At 39.8% G+C, this 19,975-nt stretch overlaps 1 protein-coding gene across 2 annotated transcripts in view; it reads left to right on the top strand.

Moving 5' to 3' along the window:
• The first annotated feature begins 1,399 nt into the window (after window positions 1–1,399).
• Window positions 1,400–19,975, top strand: part of tox3 (TOX high mobility group box family member 3) — a 109,570-nt gene continuing 90,994 nt past the window's right edge. For both annotated transcript variants that reach the window (XM_080186990.1, XM_080186989.1), the window contains exon 1: window positions 1,400–2,164. In XM_080186990.1, coding sequence (XP_080043116.1) covers window positions 2,063–2,164 — 102 coding nt within the window. In that variant the 5' untranslated portion in view covers window positions 1,400–2,062. The remainder of the gene's footprint in view (window positions 2,165–19,975) is intronic.

The following is a 19,975-nucleotide window of genomic DNA, read 5'->3' as shown; positions in this document are numbered from 1 at the left end:
AGGCCCCATCCCCCTAACCTACATGTCCTGGCACACTAAGGGGCAATTTAGCAATGGGCAATCCACCTAACCTGATTGTGGGAGGAAACCGGAGCACCTAGAGGAAACCCATGCAGACATGGGGAGAACATACAAACTCCACACAGACAGTGCACCCAAGGGTGGAATTGAACCCAGGTCCCTGGCACTGCGAGGCAGCAGTGCTAACCACAGTGTTAACCTCCATGTGAACAAATATTTTAGAAGTGGAGTATTTTCTCTAATGATTAATCTTATCCATGGGGGGAAGGCGGGAGGGGGAAGTTTTGGTGTTTTTGACGGTGGACATGTGATTGGGCATATACTGTCTAAGTACCTATTCTTTTCTCATCTAATCTAGATGTAAATTATACAAAATAGGTTGAGGGTTGAGCTTTTGTAAGATGCATTCAGAGGCCTGGGGTGATTCCCTCCCATCGGCCACGGGGGTCAAGATACACAACATTCATTTTGCAAAGCCACTTCAAGGGGTGAGGAGCGTAGTCATTTATTTTCATTTGTTCTTGCTTAATTACATGGATTGTCCACAGAATATACCCACTGGACAGGTGGTTAAAATTTCAAGGAAAGAACTGTTCCAGGAACGGTCTTAATTGGAGTGTGGACAAGAACTACAGCCAATCATTTTTTTTTAACGAAAGCATTCAAAAAAGGAGGAATTTTGAAATGACCAAACTTAGGAGCAGCAGTGCAGCATCAATTTGCAAACGAGCTGTAAAGCCGAATCAGTTTTCATTCATCTGCCTGGAGCGCCGAAAATTTTCCATTTCAATGGGAATCATTAAAAGATCCAACTTTAAAAAAACATACAGACCTACACGCTGTGTGTGGGTGGGTTGCCTGTGATCTGATTTTCTTCGTTTAATTCAACAAGGACTCGAGTTTAATTGATTGTTTTCACTGGGTTTTTCGCAGTTTGCTTGCACACACTCACTCACCGGGGTTTGTGAGTGCTCGGGAATTAACCCTGATAGCAAGGTTTGACAGGAGCTGTGAATTTTCCGTAACTGTTCACAATGATCCACTTATATACACATGGGTGCGATTTATTACAGGTGTATTTGTCCATATTACATCCTGAATTTCTGCAATCGCTTGACTTTTTTTTCCAGAAAAAAAGACTTATGTGAAATGAAGTTCCGATGCACTGGATTGGGAAGGAGAGTCTGTCCAGAAGTAAACTGGGGTGTTTCTTTTGGTATGGATTGATAGAGACAAAGTAATGTTTGGTAGGTGTGTATTGAACCTCTGTATATGTGTGTTTTGTGTGTGTGTGTGTGTGTAGTGGCAGCTGCAGCTGGTGGGAGTGGTGAGCATTACTGGGAGTGGTTCATTATGAAGCTTTCTACACTGCCTTTCAGAGGTTTTTACTTGTGCATTATTCTCAGGGAGCACTGTGCCAGTAGCAGCTTCAGAGCTCTTCAGCGCTTTTAAGCTGTGACCGTTGGCTGGAAGATAGAACTCCTGTTAGTAACCCCTGGCTTTAAATTCTACAAGGACTGTTTCTTTTTAAAAATATATATATAAGCCCAGCTTGGCTGTGCGTGCGTGAGTGAAGTAGATATGGACGGCTTGAAAGTACTATTTTAAAGAGTTAACAAGAGGGGAGAGAGAAAAAAAAGCTTGGACCCTCCTCCGTCTTCTCCAAGGGACCCAGTTGCTGTTCCAGTCTTTATCAGCACCCCAGATCAGAATCTGCTTTGGGTAAGACTGGAAAGCATCAGCTTATCAGTGCTGGTCGCGTGGCTTCTTTGTGTACAACAGCTGCTCTTGAAGCATGGACAAATACTGAAGCTCAGCACTGGGCAGGTCACCACAGACCCAAGGAACACAGGAAATACATGTACCTCTCTTACCTTTTTCTAAACGAGATTTAAACCACTTTATACACAATCCCCAGGGTTACTTCTGTGCATTACTTATCCTCAATTAAGTTAGCACTAAGTGGATGTAAAAAAAAGAAACCCATAATACTCAAAAGTGGTTCATTACCAAGGGTTGCTCTATTTAAAAAAAACACACCATGGATGTACGTTTTTATCCAGCTGCTGCTGGCAACACTATTCCTGGAGATCCTTCCAACCTGGACCTTTCCCAATGCTTGGGCTACTACAGCTACAACAAGGTGAAAACATTTCTTTATCTTCATTGTGCCATTTGTTACTCTTCATACTCTGTAAGGAAAAGACTGATTGAATTATCTAGTATTAAGTTATTGCCAGTGTATGCGCTGACTGTTTATGTTTTATTTATTGGGAGTGACTCTGGCATTTTTTTTGCTTTTATGATTTTAAATGCATTATCTGCCATCAAGAACTAACTGCAAGTGGCCTAATCATTATTCGCCTTTTCAGATTTTTGAAATCAATAGAACACTGATGGGATTGGCAGCATAATCAGTGAGCCAGAAAACTGATTGCTAACCATCTTTTGAAGAATAGGCCATATTTGGACTCATAAAGATTACAGGAGTGTTGTTTGCAATATGTTGTCCTGTCATCTGTGAATACACACTGAACAGTGCCAGAACATTTATTTTGATGTGCATTATTTATTTGAAGATCCAAACTAAAATTAAACCATTCACTCTTGAATATTTTTATTAGCTGTGTCATTTTGACTGTGATCACTTACTGAACAAAATCTTAAAACAAACTGTGATCTGAATTCTTATTGAATGTTAATTTGCACTGTTTACCAGAATCATTGGGGATAAAACTTTTTACCCCCAAAACTGCTGACTCCACTACAGTTTATGTAAATGACAATACCAGTGAGTTTTGCAGATTCAAGTAGTATAAAAATGTTTTATCAACTACAAATTTAAAACTCTGCTGCACTACCATTTGAAATGATCTCATGTGCTATAGAATGTACTATTTCATTGTGCTGGTAACATACTCTCCTTGTCTCAATGCTGCTCCTGTATTTGACTTTATTACTTGTTTACTGGATGCTTGAGTAACACATTGCTCAATCATTTACTGCTGTAGGCTTAAGGGACATCACGCCTAATTATTGACTAATTACTGTGAGAAAGTTTTGTTTTTCTCTCTGTCTCTTCCTGCTTTCATGCATGCCATGGCAGCATTATCTCCTGATTTTTTTTGCACTGTGTATCAGAAGAGTAAACCTTTTGTACTGTCAAAGCAAGTATTGTTTCAAGTTACTCACATGGCAGACACAAAGCTGTTCCCGTAATCAATATAACAAGTTCCTTTTTTCATATGGTCAACACAGCACTGTTGATCTTTGTAGTTGTTGATAACTGCATCATCAATACTAATAGTTAGCATTTAGTTTAGTAAAGAGTATGGTGGACTCCTATAGAGTTTGGCAAATCAAAGATGCTTTTATTATGCCAATGATGTTCTTCTGTGCCCTACTGTAGATCTGTTGTGATCTGGCAGAACTACTTCATTGTGTTATTTAGCATACAGTTGTGACCCTGCTGAGGAAAAGCTTGCTCATACTGCCAACCTCATTAGAAAACTGGTTAATGTGTGCATGCTACTCCCAGTTTTAATTGTCTTTAATTATGAGTTCATGAATCCTTTTTTCTTCTGGAGTGTAAACTTTTGAGGGTACCTGCAATAACTATCTGAATATTGTACATTATTGATTTCTCTTGAGTTTCTAGTGGCGAAACTTTGTCAGAAGTGCTATATGGTGACACGTGAAAAGGCAATGATGTGCAAAATAGTTAATCTGATTCTAAAGCTTCTTTTTGAATAACTTTTTAAAACTGCTTTATTCAACAATTCTCTATTAAAGCAGATGAATAACTTCATAAAGAGATGAGTATTGGATATTATTGAACCAATCTTGAAATTCCAACTCTTTTCCCCGTTTTAATACATTCCCAATGTGTCATACAGTATCTGATCTGAACAGTGACAGCTTAGCTCACATGATCTTTTGAGGATCATTATTTGAAACGGTTAATGATACATTTTCTTAATACGTGGGAATGATCTATTTCCCAAGGTTACTGTATTTTAAACACATTTCTAAAATTAGTTTAGGAATTTGTCATAGTCTAAAAAACATTGCTATTTTTGCAAACAGTTCTGCAGTTGGATTTTGTTTTGAATTGCACAACAATGCTTATACCTATAAATAGAAGATGACTGGCAACTAAAATCAGAGATGTTTTAAGATATTTGGCAAATGGGGCTTGGGATTTTTAGGTTTCTGAAGACCTTTATTTTCATTGGAAATGCTCGAGTAAAGCTGGAGCTACAGCCAAAGTTATGGAAACTCTCTTCTTATAACTGGAACTTTTAGCATGTTAGAGACTGTTCCTCTTTGGTACAAGCCAGCCAAGTTCTCCAGTTATTACCTCCAAAACATCACTATGATATCCCCAGTGTTTAAAGGTAAAAACCGCTGTCATGAAGTTGATTTGTTTATGCTGACAGGCAATGGGCCAGCACACACTCTCTAGCCCAAAGCAATGATTTGTTGAACATGACTCAGCTGTTCAATGCAATCGCCTTTTACTTATACGTGCAAAAACAATTCACACAGTAAATGAATTCACCAAAAGATATTAACCAGAATCCTCCAGCTGTGGTTTTGAGAGTTTTAAGAAATGCTTGTAGGAAGGACTAAGACAGGAAATAAAGCAGGATAGCAGTATTGAATGGAAGTCTGTTTCGGTATAGAACATAAAAATTATATTGTGAATAGTTACGTGTTATGCAAATAGTTATGCAAATAATTTTTCAAATGGTTATGTGTTTTAGGTTTGAAATTCAAAGTATCCTCTGATAATTAATACTCGTGATTCAAATTTCATACCCTCTGCACAGACTGAGGTTCAATTTGAATGCACTTCTCCTTCAAGAAAATAATGGGGTCTTGGCAATGAGATCAGTTGTTTGTTCTGTGCAAGGGACCATGGCATTTTGGTAGTTGAATGTTTCTGTCTTTCAGAAATCAGCAACAAAAGAGTAGATTTTGGCTTTTATCTTGCATTTCAAAATTTGCAGATGACACAGAACTTGGAAAATATTGAGAGACTTCAAGAAGACATTGACAGGCCAGTGGAATGGGAAGGCACATGGCAGATGCAATTTATTATAGAATTGCAAAATGAAGGACTTTTGCAATTCTGGTAGGAAGAACTTGGGAGACAATATAAAGTAAAGGGTACAGTTCTAAAGGGAGTGAAGGAGCAAAGAGACCTGGGCACTAATGTTTACAAATTGTTGAGGATAGCAGGAAAGGTTGAGAAAGTGTTCATAAAGACATATGAGATCCTGGGCCTCTATAGATACAGGCATAAGAGTACAAAAGCAAGGAGGTTATGTTTCAAAACACTGGTTTGGCAGCAACTGTAGTCTTATGTCTGATTATGGGCATTATGCTTTAGGAAAAATCTGAAGGCTAGAGAGAGGGTGCAGAACAAATATGACAATGGTTTCAGGGATAGAGACCTCTGTTACGTACTCAGATTGGAGAAGCTCTGGCTGTTCTTTGAGAAGATGCAGTAAATTTCATAATAGTGCTCAAAAACACAAAAAGGTCCAGACAGAGTAGATAAGAGGAAATGGTTTATATTGGCAGAGTTGAGAACTGAAGATTTGAGAATCTGATTTAAGGTAGAGTGGTTATATTCTGGCATGCACTGCTCAAGAGGGTGGTAGGAGCAGATTCAGTCATGGCTTTTGAGAGGAAATTGGATTAGCACCTGGAGGAAAAAGATTTTCCAGGCAACAAGGAACTCATAAGGGAGTGGGGCTCACCAAATTTCTCTTGGAGAGAACTACAATGGGAAAATGGGCTCCTTCTGTGCAGTAACCATTCTACTATCATTCATTACTACCAAACAATTCAAATGATTCACTTGGTGGCCCAGTAAGTTTGCATTCAAGATGGATTTGTAAGGTATGTGTCAGTGACTTCCATCCATGTTCTTTGTTTCCCAGGCCATTATGGCAAGATTAGTGATCCTCTGCAAAGGTGTATAAATCAGCCACAATGTAATTGAGTAGCGAGAGGCTGGATGGTCCATGCTTGTTCCAAGACCAAGACCAATCCTGTGTGATTTTCAAGGAGGAGGCTAGGTGGAGTCAAAACTCTTCAATCACGTGAATTTCCCTAGTTTGCTTGCTAAAGTCTACTGGGATGAGAATTGAACCCAAATTACTGCTCAGAGAAAAAATACAATCCTAACTACGATGGTTAATTAATTTCTGTAAACTTGAACTTTTTCACAGCTGTAATGTTACACGGCTGTTTGTGTTGTGGCATTTAAAGCTCCCTTGAAAACCAATTTACAAGAGGAAGAGTTTGAAGGACAGTTTGCAGACTAGCATCAAAACAGAAATAATCATTCTTAATCAATGAAAGGATGGATTACAAAGCAATGAATAATGATGGATGAGTTGAGATTCTGTCCCCAGGTTTTTGTCACTGTGCTCATACAGTATAAATAAGTTTATGTGCACTAGAAATTGAGACAACCTGCTTTGTTATTTCACAAGAAGCAACTGAATGAATTCAGAGACTAGTGTCTGGCAGCTGTGTTGAGTTAATCATCCAACTAGTCATTAAGTACCTTCAGGGAAAGGATTTTGTTAATATCTCTAGGTATAATAATTCTGATTTAATTTAATCAGTGCAGTTTAATTTGACATCAGAGGGCACACTAAATCATAAATGCTGACAGGATTGAACACAGTTTAACATTCCTGTTTACCATCACTTCATATTCCATTATTTCCTTGCTTTGAATTTATTTTTTTCACCAGTGGAGAAATTCTTAATTTTCTTTTAAAAAATAATCCTATGAGTATCACATTTTTAATGTTGCAGGCTTTAGTAAATTAAAATCTGTTCCAACAAATTTGGCTCTGGCAGCGATTTGCTTAAAAATGTTTTTAAATAACTCTGAACATTTAGTTTCAGTAAGGGAATATTTAAATATTGCATGCATTAAATATGACTCCAGAGAAATGGAGCTGGGGTTTAATACAAACTCTGTGGAAACTGTCAAGACAAAAATCTGCTGTGCAGCGGTAGAAGATTGCTTTATACCATTTGTAAGGACTGTGCTTGTAGTGCAAAGTGCTTCAGATGTTATGATTTATTGTAGAAACGTCACAAAGCTATTGAGCAAAATGAATGTAGTAAATAAGTAGAATTGTAATGAAAAGCCACTTCACTTTAATTTGGTCCAAGACTGCCTTTATCTGCATAAAATAACAATATCCAGTCCTACTTGGATACTGCATTCATAGAATGAATTAAAATGTTGTATTTTCACAGTTTGCTATTTAACCAGCATCAGGTAATCAGTATCGTCTTGCAGTCACTTTCTGTGCTGCATATTTAAACAAAGAGCAAAGTGCTCAGCTGTTTCCGAGGGACGGTGCTGGAAAAACACAAGTGATTTATGTGCTTGCAATCTTTTTAGTGTGTATTGATTTGCCTGTTCCAATTCATAAACTGCGTTATCAACCCAGTCCTGAAAATTACTTCAGAAAATCTTATTCAGGATTGGTAATATGAAAGTTGAGGAAAAACAAGAGCAAAATTGTATTGTGAGGCTGAGAACATATTCCCCAATATTGGCTTTCTCTTTTTCTGAAGAAGCTTTAAGTGAGAAAGGTTCTGCATGTAGAATTCTTGAGATTGCCCAATTTGATAAGATTGTATTTCCCTTCTTTCACTTATTCCATATTGTATCCACGCATTCTGCTTGGTTCCCAAGTTAGGGTTAAATACATTTGAGTTTGTTCCACCTACTCTCACTTCTTTCAGCAAAGTTAAATACAACAGTGATGTGTTCCTGGATGAGTGGAATCAATTCTATTTCAGGACAGGTGGATAAATGAGGAACAAAGGTCAGCAGTTAGAATAATCTGATTTTTTTTAACGTTATAATGTTGCAATATAGCTGGTGCGAAGTTTCAAACAATATTGGTGAAAAGAAGATGTAAAAGAAAGAAGCTTATAACTTTACTGCCAAAGTGCTACTTCTAAACTTGCTTGTGTTGCTTATGTGCAAGTTACACAAAACAAGTGACATCTTGTACATATTTCAAATGTAATGTATGTGTTTTGCCCTGTCTGAAACCTAAAGTTGTTCAGCACACTTTTTTAGCACTTTCCTAGTGTCCTAGTACTGCTTCTTTGAGTACCCTTTTGTTGAATGTGAAATCCAAAATGTTTTGGAACAAATTGATCTGTTGCCTTATACGATGAAATACTTACATTTGTAATGTTTTAAATAACTATTTTAGCCAGTGGAAAAAAAAAGAGCTGAAAGTCCAAAAGGATAAGGGGCCCCATCTTTGGAAAGTTTATAATAAATGTTCACGTTTCCCAAATTATGGAGGGGGAAGGGCTGATAGCAGTTTGATTTCTTTGTGCTGGCCCCTGGCATACCTTTTGGTAACCTTGGTAACAAAAGAGTTTGCAAGAGAATGATTTATCACAGCATGGTACTGTATTTGAAACCACATATGCATAAGTGGTTTAAAATGGTATTTTTCTGCCTCAGTTTCTCCACTGTGGATACTGAAATGATTTTAATTATAAGCTAGTATGGAACAGTAGTAATAAAAGTATCTGACCCCAGTGTAATCTACCTCAGTGCTGGCTGTCAATGATAATGTTTACGATACTGAGTATAATTTAGGCATTAGTGGACCAAAGCAATTTCAGTAGTTGCCAATTACTTGGAATTCTTTATTCTAAAGTTCAATTGGTGTTGCCAGCTGTTCCAGCATTTTGATCAATAATTGTACACTTGTTTAATTTTAATCATGAATGCTTCCAGCAGTTGTGTAGCTATATAAAAAGCAATTTGTTTTCGACAGAATATGCCTAAAACTTGTTTGACCAGTAATAAAAAGAAAACTTATCCCTACAAGCCTGCACTTTTTGGAAACCTGGACCTGAGTTTGGTACAACAGACTTTATTTTACTTAAATTTTTAATGGATCCCAACGTGGTTAGAAAGAGAAGGTGTATGAAGCCCCATTGAAACTACAACAGCAAGCTCACTTACCTTGAAAACCTGCGAGGGTAAATGTGTTGACATGAACTGGGTCATTATTTTAATCTTAGTTGTGGGAATAACTTTCAGCTCTAGTTGCTGTGCTGTTGTGCATCAGGGGTTTTGCGAATGGCTGGTTTAACTGGCTTGATATGATCTCCCCTCAATTCTTGCCACAAAGGAACTTGTAGCACGTGCAATTAACTGGCAACACCTCCCCACACAAGAACTGAGTCCGGGCAGAGGGCGAGATGGTGGTGTAAACAGGATTTGAAATTGGTGCTGGAGTGCAGAAGAGAGATGGTTTTAAAAACTATTAAGCACTATTTGTTGGGAATTGCAGTTAAATTGTGGGAAATGAGTACCTACATCTGATACGCAGTCATTCGTCCCACTTGCATTTCAGAGGAAAGGTGATGATTTTAACATCACCTGCACAGTCAGAAACTGACTGGATCAGGTCCGACACTGTCCACGAGGAGCAAAATCAAACCAGTGAAATGAGCTGGGTGTGACCCTATCCCTCCTGTTCTATCCCAGTTATTGTCAGGTTAGGTTAAAATTACCCCCCAAGATTTTAGTTTACTCATCTCTAAGTGCTTTTAGATTGAATGGAGAAGTTTAAATTGGGCTGGTATAAATGGCAGGAAAAAAGGTGGAATAATCTCTGACTTGAAATATTAGCTCCATTTCTCTTTTCACAAATGCTACTTAGCTTGCTGAGTATTGCCAGCATTTCTATTTATGTTTCAGATTTCTAACTTTTGCAGTATTTTTGCATTTGCACAGTGCATATTATTCGGCTGGTAATTTGATAATGCCCAGTACCTGAACTGAAGCTGCCAGGATGAACCCTGGGATATTGTGTGCAATTCAGATTAGCCTGATTCAAACTCAGTGTAGTCTCAGTGGGGCCCATAATATGAACAGGGGCATTACTGGAATTCTGTCAAAGGCATTTCTACAGAATTAAGTGATTAATATGTTGTAAAGTACATGGCACAATTGTCATATTATTGAAATGTCCTTACATTTATCTCTATGGTAAGTCTTGTTTGTCTTGTCAGACGGCAAAAGACTGTGCTCCACTGTTGCCACATGCTCTGTCTATTAGAAAAAAGCATTAAATAGGCAAAAGCTCTAAAGTACATTTAGATTGGTGTTGGCTGCTGTACTATGTTGTCAGTTAATTGAAAAAAAACCACTGCCTTCTATAGCGATACTGAGCATAAATGGTTTGCTATCCAGAGTATAGAGCAGAACACAGCTTGTTTCTTTGTGATTGAAAGTGGTTCAAATCCTCCTAGGCGACTGGCATTGACTTTTAAAGCCCCGGACATATGGTACAGTAAATGATTTGTATTTACAGTACTGCCAGGCCTAGGTATCATGTTTCATAAAGGCAGTGTTTTGTAACAGTGCCCTGGTTTGTATTCCCAGTTCTCTTTTCATTGTGCCATGTCTCGGTATCCAACTATTCAGGCAGCCATTATCTTTTACAAATCATTGCATCTGTTATCTTCTCGGGTTACTATTGACAAAGGATTGTGCCTCAACCGCCTGCAGACCCAGTTACAACGTTACTCCTTCACTGTACACTGGCCGCCTGACTAAATATGGCAAAGATTTTTTTTAATTAAATGCTTAATAATCGAAGATAACATGCAGTCTTTTTTAAAAAAAAAGTCACATGCGTTCACAGACATGGTTCCATTTGTTGTAACCGGTGTCAATTTAATTAACGATTTAGATTTGATGTCTAGGAGTGGCGAAGAAACCTGACTGTCAAGTCTAACAAAGTCTTTGTGCTTTTGTGTGATTTTAATTTTCATTCCCATTTAGTTCTCGTTAACCTAGATTTAGCTTTCTGCACTGACGCACGGCTAGAAATCTGAAGACAATGCGGATTATGTTTTCTGAATTCTGAATGCTCCTGAGGAATGCCAAGAGTGACTATTGTTGCACAATTGGAGACTTGTAGGCAGATGTCTTAAAGAGTAGTAAATAAACTTTAGTGCCTTGCATTTACTGACTCCCAAAGACAGCAACAACTTTTATCATTCACCTGTACTCCTTGAAAGGTTAAATTTGAATTTGCTCTGTAGAACTTTATTCAACAATGTAGAACAAGATAAATCATGTTATCCTGCAGTGTCCAATGACCTTCCCAATTAATTATCCCAAAGGATCTTTTGTTGTCTGCTTATTTTAAAGAATATAATGTTTTTAAACTACATTCTAAGCATTTGGTTACCTTAATATCTATAAGACCTTTTAATATTCTAACCTTCTAATCAAGGATGTTTTTACTTAGAAGAGAAATATACACAAGATTTTTGTATGTAATTTAGTACCAGTAAAAGCTGTTTATTATAAGCTTGGATGCGTGGATAACACATATAACATTCCTCTAAGTTTTTTTAATAGAGGCATGAACATATTTAAAGTAACTTGCTAAATGCTTAATTGTGTTGAAATAGCATCAAAAAGTGATAGGAATCTATTAGAATTTCAAAAAATCCGCTAACTTAAAGTGTATTATCCATTCCCTCATCATTTACAAAATAATGTGAGAAAGTTCAACAGAAAAAGGTGCAAATTGCAGTACTTTGTTCACTTTATAATGGATTGAACAATCTAGAGAATTAGATTTGCAGTCAGGCAAGTAATAGATGTGCTATATCTTTTTCTTTATCACATATATCAAATTTACTGACCATAATCAGTTTAAAAAAAAAAGTGAGGTACTTTGAAATTTCTGTTCTGCAGGTGATCTTCAGATTTGATTTCTGAACAACAATTCTGTTTCGCATATTAACCAGGTGTTTCAAAGGTACATTTCTCGTTGATTTCACCATATACAAACAGATGAAAAGTGACCTCCTCTACACCCCCTCCCTGTTCACCGGTACAAATATTGTAATAAAGTCATCAATGCAGGCATTACATTTATGATGTTTGCAGCTCGTTTAAACTGAAAATAAATGTGTACTTGAAATAAGATACCATTTTTTTCAGCTAAGAAATAACATTGAGAGCCATGCTGGAATATCGAGATGCTTCGGGGTATCAGTCATGTCATCGCAATGATAAAAGGATTTAACATGAATGCAGATGATTGGCGACAACTGTTGGGATTAATAAGGATGGAGACAACAGTTTAAGTAAAGATGTTTCTACAAGATGCTTCAAAGGCCAAACACGTTATGAATAGATTACAGTTTATCTGATTACATATTACAAATTATCTCTGCAAATCCCTGAACTCCTTTCTAAACACACAAAACAAAGCTTTATGTAACCTCAGATGTACTCTGATTTGTCTGGAATACAACCTTTGAATGTGAGGAGGAAGAAAACAATCAACAAATAGGATAGTCAGTGCTTGGTGAAATAAAAAAGCACAGTTACAATAGCCCTTGGTCAAAAAGGATGATTGAAGACTTTGTGGCTCTTTTGGCCTCTCCAGCAAAGAAACTGTTCTAAAGCTTTGTTTTACACATTTGCATTGCACATTGGAGGGACAATGGCCTAGTGGTATTATCACAAGACTATGAATCCAGAAACTCAGCTAATGTTCTGAACATTATGAAGATGTGCTGAGGAACGACCTGTGGAAAATCTCCTTTGTTGTTGCAATGTGGTGGGTAACCCTATGCTCCCAACCCAAAATTATAACTGTAATTGGAAACTTGCTTAGTGGACGATCGTTTGGTTGGTGAGCTTTCATTTGATTTCAACTGGATTAATACTTGAATTCAGGAGTTATAGGAGCAGAAGTAGGCCATTTGGCCCATCGAGTCCACTCCACCATTCGATTGTGGCTGATATGCTCCTCATCCCCATTTTTCTGCATTCTCCCCATACCCTTTCAAACCATTACCAATTTAAAATCTGTTTAACTCCTCCTTAAATTTACCCACTGAACCAGCATCCATTGCACTTTGGGGTAGCAAATTCCACAGATTCACAACCCTTTGGGAGAAGAAGTTTCTCCTCAACTCAGTCTTAGGATAAGCAATTTTAAAACAATGACCTCTTGTCCTAGAATGCCCATCAGCGGAAGCATCCGCTCCATGGCTACTTTATCCATGCTTTTTATCATCTTGTATACCTCAATTTGATCTCCCCTTATTCTTCTAAATTCCAGAGAGTATAGGCCTAAAATGTTCAATCTCTCTACAGACCCCTCACCTCTGGAATCAATCTAGTGAACCTCTCCTGAACTGCCTCCAATGCCACTACATTTTTCCTCATATAAGGAGACCAAAACTGTGCACGATACTTAAGGTGTAACCTCACTTGACAAAGAACATTTCTTTACCATGCACCCCCAAGATGAGTCTGCTGGATGGGCAGCATATTGATTGCAAATTAGGCCAAGACCTAGATAAAGTCAAGTTCCAGCCTTCCTTGGCAATTACTGTGGTCCACCATGTTACATGGAGCATGGCTGTGGGATGTGTGCATCATTGGCTAGGCTAGCATTTATTTCCCTAATTGCCCTTGATAGGATAATGGTGAGACAGATTTTTAATCAGTAAGGGAGTCAAGGGTTATGGGGGTAAGGTGAGAAAGTTGAGTTGAAGATTATCATATCAAATTAGTCATGACCTGATTGAATGGTAGAGCAGACTCAATGGGCTGAATGGCCTATTTTTGCTCCTTATGGTGAGCTGCCACCTTGAACTACTGTGGTCCATGTATCTGCATCACATCCACACTGCTTTTAGGGAGGAGGGGTTTCAGGATTTTGACTCAGGAGTGGTGATATATTTCCAAGTCAGAATGTGGTGTGACTTGGAGTGGGACCTCCAGGTGATGATGTTCCCATTTGTTTGCTGTCCTGGTCCTTCAAGACGGTAGCAGTCATGGATTTGGAAGGTGCTGTCTAAGGAATCTTGGTGAGTTCTTGCAGTGCATTTTGTAGCTGGAACACACTGCTGCCACTGAACATTTGTGGTGGAGAAGTGAATGGCACCTCTTCCATAAACAATCAAGTGGGTTGCTTTGTCCTTGATGATGTCAAGCTTCTGGAGTGTTATTGGAACTACAATCAAGTGGAGATTATTCCATCAGACTCCTGACTTATGCCACATAGATGGTAGACAGGCTTTGGGGAGTCAGGAGGTGAGTTACTCGCTGTAGCATTCCCGGTCTCTGACCAGCTCTTGCAGTCACCGCATTTATATGGCTAGTCTAGTTCAGTATCTCATCAATGGTAACCCCCAGCATGATGTTAGTGGGGAATTTGGCAATGGTATTGCTTTTGAATGTTAAGGGATAGATTATCTGTCTGTAGTTGGAGTTGGTCATTGCCTGAGACTTGTGTGGTGCAAATGTTACTTGTCACTTCTCAACCCAAGCCTGGATATTGCCCAGGTTTTGCTGCATTTGGGCATGGACTGCTTCAATATCTGAGGAGTTGCAAATGGTGTCGAACATTGTGGAATCGTCAGCAAATATCCCCACTTCTGACTTTATAATAGGGAAAAAAGGGCTTTGATGAAGCAGCTGAAGATAGTTGGGCCTGGGAAACTACCCTGAGGAACTTCTGCAATGAACCCTGCAAACTGCAGGGAGACTTAGATAGGTTGCAGAGCTGGGCCGAGAGGTGGCGGATGGAATTTAATGCGGAGAAGTGTGAGGTAATTCACTTTGGTAGGAGCAACAGATGTGTCGAGTATAGGGCTAACGGGAGGACTTTGAATAGTGTGGATGAACAGAGGGATCTAGGTGTGTGTGTACATAGATCCCTGAAAGTTGGGAATCAAGTAGATAAGGTTGTCAAGAAGGCGTACGGTGTCTTGGCGTTTATTGGTAGGGGGATTGAATTTAGGAGTCGCAGTGTAATGTTGCAACTGTACACTACTCTGGTGCGGCCGCACTTGGAGTACTGTGTGCAGTTCTGGTCCCCGCATTACAAGAAGGATGTGGAGGCGTTGGAGAGGGTGCAGAGGAGGTTTACTAGGATGTTGCCTGGTATGGTGGGGAGGTCCTATGAGGAGAGACTGAGGGATCTAGGGTTGTTTTCGTTGGAAAGAAGGTGGCTAAGAGGGGATCTTATTGAAACATATAAGATGATTAGAGGTTTAGATAGGGTGGATAGTGATAGCCTTTTTCCTCGGATGGAGAAAGCTAGCACGAGGGGGCATGGCTTTAAATTAAGGGGGGGTAGCTACAGGACGGATGTCAGGGGTAGGTTCTTTACCCAGCGGGTGGTGAGGGATTGGAATGCCCTGCCTGCTGCAGTTGTAAATGCGTCTAGTTTGGGGGCGTTTAAGAGATCTCTGGATAGGTTTATGGACGAAAAGGGATTGGTATAGGCTAGTGGGTCATTGTTTTTGTAACTGGTCGGCGCAACATCGTGGGCCGAAGGGCCTGTTCTGCGCTGTAATGTTCTATGTTCTATGTTCTATAACTGAGATGACTGATCTCCAACCATCACAATCATCTTCCTTTGTGCTCAGTATGATTCCAGCCAGTGGAGAGACTCCATAAAAAGTCTCATAACCCTGCTGGAGTTTATCCTGGTGTTATTTGGTATCAACCTATTGGACTTTAACCTGGTGTTGTGAGATTTCTTACTATGCCCACCTCAGTCCAACACTGGCATCTCCATTACTGTGCCTATTGATTCCAATTTTGCCGGGGCTCCTTGATGCCACACTCAGTTAAGTGCTGCCTTGATGTCAAGAGCAGTCACTCTCCCCCCCACTACCAGGCTATATGCCTCATACAAAGCCAGAAATTTGCCAGGAGGGCATAATGCATAGAAAATAAAGGAATGCCAGCTTGCCCACAAGTACAAGTCAAACTCAACTGAGGATCTGGGTCACTGTTGTGAACATCTTCTTTTCCCATTTTGTTTTGTGTATTTTAATAAGAGAGGCCAGTTGGCATGACCTGATAGACCTTCTCCAGGGAACCTTAGTGTCCAAATGTCCAAGGAAATGTCCAATGTTAGAAATCGTGGTGTTGCTCCAGAAGATGCCTAAGATGTGCCCCTAGTGACATTGACAAGTCTCCAGTGGTATTACAATGAGGTGACCTTGCCCTGACCCCACACACTTTGCGTCCAATGCAGGAGGTCAGTGCTGTTCCTAGCACTTTAACTGAGATCAAAGGCCAGTGGACTTCCACTGGATTTTCATTTCTTACCCTTCTAATGGGATAAGAACCTCCAATACTTTGTGCAGTTTGCTCGCGATGTCCCTCAAACCATGGCCATGACTTTAAAGGGCTCTTTATGGAATTGTACCTGGCCAACGGCTTATTTAAAGTTTGTTGCCCAGTGGGTTATTGCATGATGAAAATTAAGAACTTTGACTTTATTTGAAGGGTGATAGAAATGATGAGATTACACATGCCTGGAGCCCATTCTTTTCTAAATTCAAGTTAAAATCTAATCAAGAAAAATGAAAAGGTTTAGTGGCAACTATTGCTCTTTACTGCTCGTGGCGTTGTGAGAGAAATAATAATCTATTTAAGTTCAGGTGCAATTTTATACACTGAGTTCTTATGTAATGAAATATCATCTATCCTGACAAAATTTCACTATGTCAAGAACTGGCTGATTGAGCTGCCTGTGGACATTAATTTACAGACAGACACAGAAGGCAAAACTAGATCAACATTTACAGAGTAAAGGCAACACATTACTCATGGCAGCTGAAGAGAAAAGCACATTAGAAGAAGAATTATGTGTCGCAGAAAGTGAAATAAATGAGTTGTCTCAGAAACTCAATGTAATAATAAAATAAGCACTGCAGGAAGAATTGATGAAGAAACAACTTGAGATCAAAAATCACATTTTAGCTGTGGAAGCGGGGGAAAAAAATAAGGTTCCAAACATGACAGAAGCCTTGAAGGTGACCAGACATGATTTGGTGCTAAGGTTCAAGCAATGTTCAGAGGGTCTTAGCATCTTGAATGACAATCATGTTCAGACTTATTTTTAATGAATTGGGACAGAACAATATTTTTACTGTAGCCAGAGATTCGATCTATTTTAATTCATTGTGAGTAGCTTTGCAATTGGAATATAGAAACATATTAAGGGAGAGGATGAGTAGAATTTGAGAAACTAATTCTGGCAGTTACATTGATGAGACAAATTCAAGGCTTTGGGCCCACACCTATACCATTTTTAGTGTTGTAAATGCACAATTAAAGTTTGAGTGAGAGTTGTGTCAATAGCGTGATTTTAAATGTTCTAATGGGCTATAAAGGGATTACTGTATTTCTTTCAGTTTTAAATTGCATAATTAGTTATCATGCAATAAGGGAGCCCAAATTGCATAGCCCCTCCATAAATGGGTGTGGGGTTCATGATTAATGTAATGTAGGCAGCATGCCAACTTCATTTCAATGTTTGTTTCATGCAGCCAACATTAAACCGGCATGGATCGGCAGGCAATCCAAAATTGTAACTTGCTACCAGCAGTAAAAGTAGCTTGTGCTGCTTAAACAGAAGATTATTGCAACTGGAGCAGGTGCTGACTCACTCAGGAAATAATCTGACCTCGGAAATGGTAGAGAATGGCTCAACATTTGAGAGCGCGACTCCAAAGTCCTTGGTTGCTGGATTGGAAGCCTAGGTTACAGGAGATGGAAAGTAGGATAAGTGTCCAGTTTCTGTGGGGATTTAGGTGTGGGGCTGCCGTGTGATGTCCTTCTAATGCACCCTCAAAAGGCAATGAGAACTAGCTGGAGGTCAGTGCTAGGAGTGCATCCTGAGGATGAGGACGCTGTGTATGAGAGGTTCACCAGCATTGCTGAGGTACTGTATCTCCAGAGAGGCTGTGGGCTCTGTTTTACTCCAATATGCTTTTCTCCCTCAGAATGACTGTATTTATCCTCTCATCCCTGCCACTTCCTTGCCTATAAGCCAGCTAAACTGGACAGCAGCTGCCCATGCTGAGATAGTATATCTCCTAATTCATCCTTTTAGATCTAGAGCTGCTTGAGATCTGACATTTGTAAATGTGGTTTGGTGTGTTTGTTTTGTGATGGCTTTTATTTTTGCATTGTGGCCAAGTAGATCATCAATAGCTGAGGGGAAGATAAGATACAGGGAATTGGAAATTGGAGTTCTCTTTACTGGTATTGTGCTCAAAAGAGTTCTGTATGGACAGGCCAGCCAGGAAGGGGCTATCTAGAATGGTTCTTCCTCATGCTTGTTCTCTTCAGCTACCTATTGTACAGTTGGCGGAAAAGCTGTCCCATCATGATGTCAAGGCTGTGCATTGTGAAGCAGATCATCATGTATCTTTGAGAGTTGCTTTGCTGAGTGTTGTAATGCTTTTCAAGTGTGGTTCAGGCAGTGGAAATATTGTTTCAGCTCAGTAATGGTCTGGCTATAACATGGCTTTCATGATATGCCTGCTGTCCACATGCACATGGGTTGTGCACTGGAGCCATCAGCCATGTGGTCAGTGGATAGCCCTTTTGATATGCTGTGGTGACTCCAATCCAGCTGGCACACTGTGCTGAGGCAGAAGGAAGGCCATCATATTTACTGCCAGGATACAGGGCATTGACCTGCATTATTCACTATCTATGGTCAAACACAGTGGGTTGTTGAGGGACTGGGATTCTTATGGGGAAGAGCTGAAAGACCACCAAGCCTGCACACAATCACTGACACCTCACACCTTGGGGGGGAAGCCTGCAATCTAATAATGGTGCGTGATTTGCTTCAGCTGCTCCTCTCTGGCATCAGAGAGTCCCCTCAGTGACCCCCCCCCCCCCTTGACCAATAATGAATGGGAAACTGCCCCAACTTTTCACATAGCAGGAACCGAGCCTTTGCCATCATGAGAAGCCAGGCCAGTATCTGTTGAAAGTACCAAATCCTTGTAACATAGTTGAGGGTGGAAGTCCCACCTTATACCAATCGTTGCTTGTTAGAGGGTAATGTGACATTGGGGCAGCAACTTTTCACATAGCAGGAACCGAGCCTTTGCCATCATGAGAAACCAGGCCACTATCTGTCGAAAGTACCAAATCCTTGTAGCATGGTAGCAACAGCCAGAAGAAATCAACCAATAACTCATCTGTAGGTAATGCTGATCCCTTTAAATAACACTGGTGGGTGCCTCTCAGCTGCTAAGTGCTCTTTCAGTTGTGTGAAGTTAGCTGGTTCATTATGCTCCAAGTTGGCATCTCTGGCACAATGGTCTGTCTGCTTCCCATACTCCTGCTAGTTATTAACTGTGTGTGTGCTAATGCCTTCACCAATATGGTTGGCTGAGCAATACACCCCACTAGTGTGCGCATGCACCACTGGTATCAGTGGAGCTTTACATAGCCAGGCCCCAAACATGGGCACTAACAAGCTCAATTTCTTCATGTTTGTTTGTTGAAGATGCTTGTGATGGAAGAAGGTAAATGTTCTGGTTAACGTGAATCAAATGAGAGTTGACAAACAATGTCTTGTATCCCTGCAGACCACCTGCATCATCCCCAATGTATCATACCCATTTTGTGAATCTGTTCATTTATTCCCTATTAAAGAGCAACTCTGGACTAGGCTTTACAGAGAAGGAACTGGTCTTGGCCATTCAAACTTAGAAACAGGAACTTGCTGGAATGGAGTCAAATGAAACAATGTAGCTGTTGGGACAGTGTACATTTTAACCATATTACTGGCAAGTTTAATAACATGGCTCCTGGAAATGTGAAGCTTTCTCCACTGATTGATGTGGTTTAATTTGTACTCAGGACAATCTTGTGTGGCATGGTGGCACAGTGGTTAGCACTGCTACTTCAGAGTGCCAGGGACCCTGGTTCAATTCCGGCTTCAGATCACAGATGTCTGTGTGGAGTTTGCACATTTTTCCCGTGTCTGCATGGGTTTTCTCCAGGTGCTCTGGTTTCCTCCCACACTCCAAAGATATGTGGGTTAGGTTGATTTGCATGCTA

Source organism: Carcharhinus amblyrhynchos, chromosome 4 (assembly GCF_965287045.1).
Source record: "Carcharhinus amblyrhynchos chromosome 4, sCarAmb.v2.hapA, whole genome shotgun sequence".
In the NCBI taxonomy this organism is placed as follows: Eukaryota; Metazoa; Chordata; class Chondrichthyes; order Carcharhiniformes; family Carcharhinidae; genus Carcharhinus; species Carcharhinus amblyrhynchos.
This window is presented reverse-complemented; position numbering and strand designations above follow the sequence as displayed.